Raw genomic sequence first — 6,053 nt, 5'->3', positions numbered from 1 at the left:
TTTTTTTTTTCAATTTACCTCATATTTCCCCCCTTAATTTATCCCTTAAACTATCATTTTGTTTTTTTTACCCTAATAATGTGTCATGTTCTTATTAGTGTCTAATACATCCTGAATTCGAGTTGTTGAGTTTATATGATGTATGTTTTGTTAATAGGTTAAGAAATTTTTGAACATATACTATCTTTTAATTACCTTATACTATTAAAAATATAGTTTATAAAATAAACAAAGAAAATTAATTGGTAAATTATACCAAAAGTCATTTAATTATATTCAAATGATTATTTTAGTCATTAAACTTTTAAGAATTATAAATGATAAGTAGTCTTGTAATTTAATTATCGGATAGTTTACTCATAAAATGAAAATGGAAATGAAGTAAGCAAATCCTATGGGGATAGAATACCTTTCCAGCCCAAAGCCTGCCATATTAGGCTAATTTTGTACCAAATTCGGTTTAGATTATAATTTTATTAATGATGAACGGTTAGTTTAATAGTATTTGTTCAAAATTTGGCAATATATACAGTAATATAATGCATGTATGGCAGGTTATCCTCCTTATATTCTTGTTAATGTAATTTTTTATTATAAAAACCCAACACCCAAAGAAGATAACTTGAAAAAAGAAATTGATTATTAATATTGTTTTCTTTAAAAAAAGAAAGAAAGAAAATTGACGCCATGCAACAATTTTATCGTTTCCTTCTCTTGTTATCTCTTCTTTTTCATTCTCTGATTATCTCTGACGCCGTGAGAGTTTCGGACGTCGGAGGATGGACACCCATAAAGAATCTCAATGACCCGCATGTGACCAAAATCGCAGAATTCGCCGTCAATGAGTACAACAAGCAGTCCAAGGCAAGCTTAAAGTTGGTGGCGGTGGTGAGCGGTGATTCCCAACTGGCTTCGGGAATGACTTACCGGCTACTTTTGAAGGCAAACGATGGAACCATGACCAATGAATATCGAGCCGTCGTGTGGGAGCAAGTACAACAGGATTTCAAGAAGCTTATCGTCTTTATACCTATTTAGAGTTAATTTAATTAATAAACACAAAGGATTAAGTTTGCGTATCTCTCTTGATATTGTAATTTTGGGAATAAAATTTTATGTTTATTTGGGATACTACTGATATGAAGTTAATTTGATAAAATTAATGTGTTTGTCATACATTTAACATAATAGATATAATAATTAGTTATTTAAAAATAATTATTTTATAATATATTATAAATTTAAGTTTTAAACAAAATTTAGTTTAATTTTAAATACATTTAGAAAAGTAATTCTATTTTAATATTAATTTTAATCATAATTTAAATTACATAATAGTTTTGTAAAAAAACTATATTTAATTCAATGATCAGATATTTGATGTTTGTTTTTGTAAGGATCCTGACACGAGCTACCTAAACCTTAACTATATTTTAATGTAACTTTACAGTGATAATATAACGTAACTTAAATATAATTTTCTTCTTCTTTTCTCTATATATAAATTTCCAGTTTTCCAGAATTTTTGCAGTTTTCCAGAATTTATGTGCTTTATCAGTACTTTTTATTATTAGCATGTGTTTGTTTGATTTTAATTCATAAAATCATTTTTTATCTGAATTTGATAAATTCAATGATCAGATTGATAATTTTAGTATAGTTAAGTGATATTTGTTGTAGTTTACCCTAATAAATTTGAAAGATGACAGGCCCAAAAATGAGCCCAGTAAACTATAGGGGGAAGGATATAGGTACCTGTACACCGGTAAGCAGAGTAAATGCAAAAATCTGTCTGGCTCTGGTCTCCGACAGTCCGGCTCGCTACTCAGCCAGGGCCTGAAGCCTGAGCTTCCTCCTCCCTTCGCCTCCTCGCAATTGCCTTAAACCCTCATTGTCTGTTTATTCATTCATTCACACAAGCATTCGTTACATTCCTTTGATTTTGTTGTTCTATCTGACCATTTGCCGTCACCAAGGCTGTTTTGCTTTCAGCTTCGCAATTCTTCATACAGTTGGTTAGTGCAATGAAAACGCAATCTATTTCTTTAATATTGTTCATTTATTATTTTGGTTTATATTATAATTTGGTGCGTTTGTAATGGCAGTGATTTGTTGCTCTCATTACTAGTTAGTAGTTGGTGTTTAATTTCACTTGTTTCTGGATCATTTGTAAATGTCAATTCTCAGTCAATTTCTGTTTTGTTGTTTCAATTATTTGTCTGTTTTTGCTGATATTTGTTTCGTTAATAGCTTAGAGTTTTAGTGATTCAGTGTATGATTTTTATTATATTGTCGTTTCAACCATCTAATGCGTTAAGTTTTGTTTTAAACTGTCAATAAGTTTTAAATTTTGATAAAAAAAGTTGATTTCGGATGTTGTAACCTTTGGCCATATGAGATTTGGTTGGCGCTATTAGGTAAACTCGCCTAGCTCAACTGCAAATTATAAATTTTGATAGTAGTTTGCTTGGTGAGTTTAGGGTCTAATGGCATCACTTTGATGGAAAACTGAGTCTAGATATGTCATAATTTGATCTCGTTTGTTCATTATTCACCGGGCAAGTACTCTATGATCAAGAACATATCTTAATTCCCTAGTCTTTGGTCGATGCGGTCAGAATTTATTACTTTTTCCCAATCTTTTTTTCAGTGAAGGGTTTATGAGCTGCCTACTTGGTGATAAAGTTTTGGGATCTGCAATCTTAACTCTTTTGATTAACTTTCCTGTGAAGAAATAAATAACTTTTAAAGACTGGCTTTTCAGTGTCTCTAATAATTAGGACAAGGAATAAGACAAATAACCTTATTGATGGAGCCCCACATTTAAAACTGAAAGTACAAGGCTTCTTTTGTAAATAAAGTTTATATTGTTTCTTGTTTCTGAATCGCGTCCTATTGAGCTATAATATCTATCTTGTACAGTGCAATGCATATTCTTTTTGCAATAGTATCAAGCATCTTATGTTACAGATGTCGGTGATAATGCATGGTTGGTTTCTTGCATAGTTGTAAAAAGCGCGCCTGAGGTGCAAAAGCGCAGAGGCTCACTGGACGGGGCTTTTTTAACACTGAAGCGAGACACGTAGCCTAGGCGTACCGAGGCGCAGCGAGGCGCAGCGAGGCTCTGAGGCGCGAGGCTCAGTCGAGGCGCAATTGAGGCGCGATGTGGGCTTAAAACCTTGTAATTATTACTGCAGGGCCTTCTCTTCTATGCATACATGGTCTGAAAAAATGAACGACCATTTTCGTTATGTTATTTCAAACAAATAAGCTTTGTAATCGTTTTTGGTCCTTTCTTCACCTAAGTTTATTTATCTATCAGTATTTGATATTTTCTTTTCCGCTCATCAAAATTTGTGACAGTTTAAAAATTAAGCAAACCTATAATAGGAATACATTGCGATTAACAAAAGAAGAAACTGACTTGCGCAAATTCAACTCAATAATTTAGTCTATGTGAAATATACTCGAGCGTTAAAGCGACGTTATAATCATCGTGATGTCATTGATCCAATATCTTTGGATGACATTGATGAAAGTAACGAATGGTTGCTTGGTAGAATGGATGAGGATGAAGAAGAAAATGAAGATTATGTGTTTGATGATGACGATTTGACATGGAAGGATGTTGGTATAGCTTCCGGAGCTTATGAGCGTGACCATAATACTAGAAGAAAGAACATTGCTAGTTCAAGCTCGAAAGAAAAGGAAAAAGCTAGACCACACCTTGTAGATGAAGATGATGAAGATGATGAAGTTGTTATGCTAGAGGAGAGTGACACTGAAGAAGAAGACATTGGGGATTGAGAGACGGATGAGGAGGAAGATGATGACATACCACTTGACGATGATGATGAGAATTAGTTTGATGTTTGATGATGATTATCAGTGACTTTATTTGATGTTTTGTTTTTGCATGTTGAATGTTTTTGTTAAACTTAGTACTTGATTATGCTTGTTAGTAACTTTTATGACATTAGGTTGGTATTTTGAATTTGAGAATAAACTCAATTGAAGCCTAATATTGGGTATCTATGATATTTGAGTTTGATTGCATTAATATATACATGTGTTACAATTTTTTGGATATCATGCGCCTCGCCTTCGTGAATCCTGCGCCTTTCATGCGCCTCGCGCCTCAAGGCTCCAGGACACTTTGCGCCTCGATGCGTCTTAAGCCTTTGATAACTTTGGTTTCTTGAAGGTCTTCGTAGCTATCGAAATTTTGTTCAAAGAATATCAATAAATTGTATCTTTCCAATTCCGGCCTCTAGTTTTTGTTATTTAATGTCACTTTCGTCATTAATGTTTAAAGTTTATACAAAATCCAAAATCATGTTTTACTGGTTAAGTGGCAAAGTGGAAGCATATGAGTCTTAGGAGCATTACTATTTGGGATGTATATGTGATATGTTTTTAGTTCCAGTCTATTAGTCACATTTTGTATTAGCGCTTGTCTGAGACTTGTAATGTGGAATTTATTAGGTTCTTTGCAGTATCCTCTAAAGTAACGACTTGCTGCTAAAGCTTAAGTGGGATTGCATGTGCCCTGCAAGGTGGAAGCAAGTTCTATGGAGGGATCAAGGCAGTTTCCTTGCCTTTGTGGGATTACATGTGTAAGAACTTAATTAGTAGTGTTGACACCATTTTTCGTCCGATATAAATATTATATTTAATTATTATTATTATTATTACTTTATTTTTATTAATATATTTTTATTTACAGATCCAACCAGCCCAACATATAAAATCAAATTACAAATCAGGCCCAAAACCAATTAAACCCATTTACCCAAGCCCAAATACAAACCCTAAGCCTAGCCTAACCTAACTCTAATCTAGCTCCACACCGTCGCCCCCGCCACCACCGGAACTCCGTGTCGCTGTTGCCATCAAGTTGGATCCGAGACCCCCTGTTAAAAAATCACCAAATAATAATAATAAATAATAAAATCAATCCCAAAAAATTAGGGGGCCATACCCGAAAAATCCAAGAACCATCCTCAATCCCACTAACCCTCTGCCATTCCCACCAAACACGAAAGCAAAGCAAATTAAAAAATGAGATTCGAACGGAGATAAAAAGAGGAGAGAAAAATAAGATAAAGGGGAGAGATACGAAAGGAAAAAATCAACTAATAAAAAAGGGAGGAGTTGGAACCAAAAAGAGAGAGAGAAAAAAATAAGAGAGAGATTAGAACAAAAAAACGAAAAAAAAGGGAAAGCAACCATAAAATCGAAAAAATAAAGAAAAAGGGAGAAATGATCACCTTTGAAGTGACGAGCATTGCCGGAGGGAAGAAGGGCCGTCGTAATTGGGGTAATCGAAGAGATTTGCATAGATCCATGACACTAGAAGCATTTTTAGGCCAATCGAAACCCAGATTTGTACTCAGGACACATAGAGGCTTTGGAATGTGGTATACCTACTTTTCTTCGTCGTCAGCAGACGGTGGCTGGCGATAGCAGCCACGGTGGTAGAGTATCTCGCCGGGCTTGAAAAAGTAAACAAAAAAGAAAGAAAGTTTGTTTAAAAAAAAGGAGAAAAGAAAATGAAATGAAAATAAATGAAAAGGGCGAATTTCCCAAAAAATCACCCTTAAAATCTTTAATTCCCTGTCAGACACCATTTAGACTTTATTTTTCGATCTAACACCCTTTGCAGGAAGACGCGCTCTTTGAAGCGCGCCTTACGCTGATCTGGCGCCACGTGGGGTAAAGCGCACCCCCTGAAGTGCGCCTTACGCTGAGATGGATACACGTTGGCAAAGGCACGGCGCCCCTGGGGCGCGCCTTATGCCACGTAGGGCTATAGCACATTGCAGGGGACGCGCCTTCCAATTATCACATGCATAATGCAAGGCGCGGTGCAGGGGCCGCGCCTTGTAGAATTTCATCCGAACTTCTAGGCTTTAAAGCATCGTCTCTCCGTTATAAATACCTCTCCCCCGTAAACTCTCTCACAACTCCCTCTCAACCGAGAAACTACTACAATAATCCTCTCAACCAGTAAAAAACACCCGACAATCCTTTTATATTTTATTCAGAAGTTC

At 35.1% G+C, this 6,053-nt stretch overlaps 1 protein-coding gene across 1 annotated transcript; it reads left to right on the top strand.

The window, feature by feature from the left end:
• The first annotated feature begins 687 nt into the window (after positions 1-687).
• On the top strand, positions 688-1,038 carry LOC120156215 (cysteine proteinase inhibitor 5-like). The gene has a single exon (XM_039167606.1). The coding sequence runs from the start codon at positions 688-690 to the stop codon at positions 1,036-1,038; it is 351 nt and encodes a 116-aa protein (XP_039023537.1).
• The last annotated feature ends 5,015 nt before the right edge of the window (positions 1,039-6,053 follow it).

Source organism: Hibiscus syriacus, unplaced genomic scaffold (assembly GCF_006381635.1).
Source record: "Hibiscus syriacus cultivar Baekdansim isolate YM2019G1 unplaced genomic scaffold, ASM638163v2 tig00111213_pilon, whole genome shotgun sequence".
Taxonomy (NCBI): domain Eukaryota; kingdom Viridiplantae; phylum Streptophyta; class Magnoliopsida; order Malvales; family Malvaceae; genus Hibiscus; species Hibiscus syriacus.
The sequence above is the reverse complement of the archived record's forward strand: the minus strand, read 5'-3'. Positions and strand labels throughout refer to the sequence as shown.

Coding starts and splice junctions, on each gene's coding strand:
- LOC120156215 (XM_039167606.1), top strand. CDS start 688: ATGCAACAATTTTATCGTTTCCTTCTCTTGTTATCTCTTCTTTTTCAT.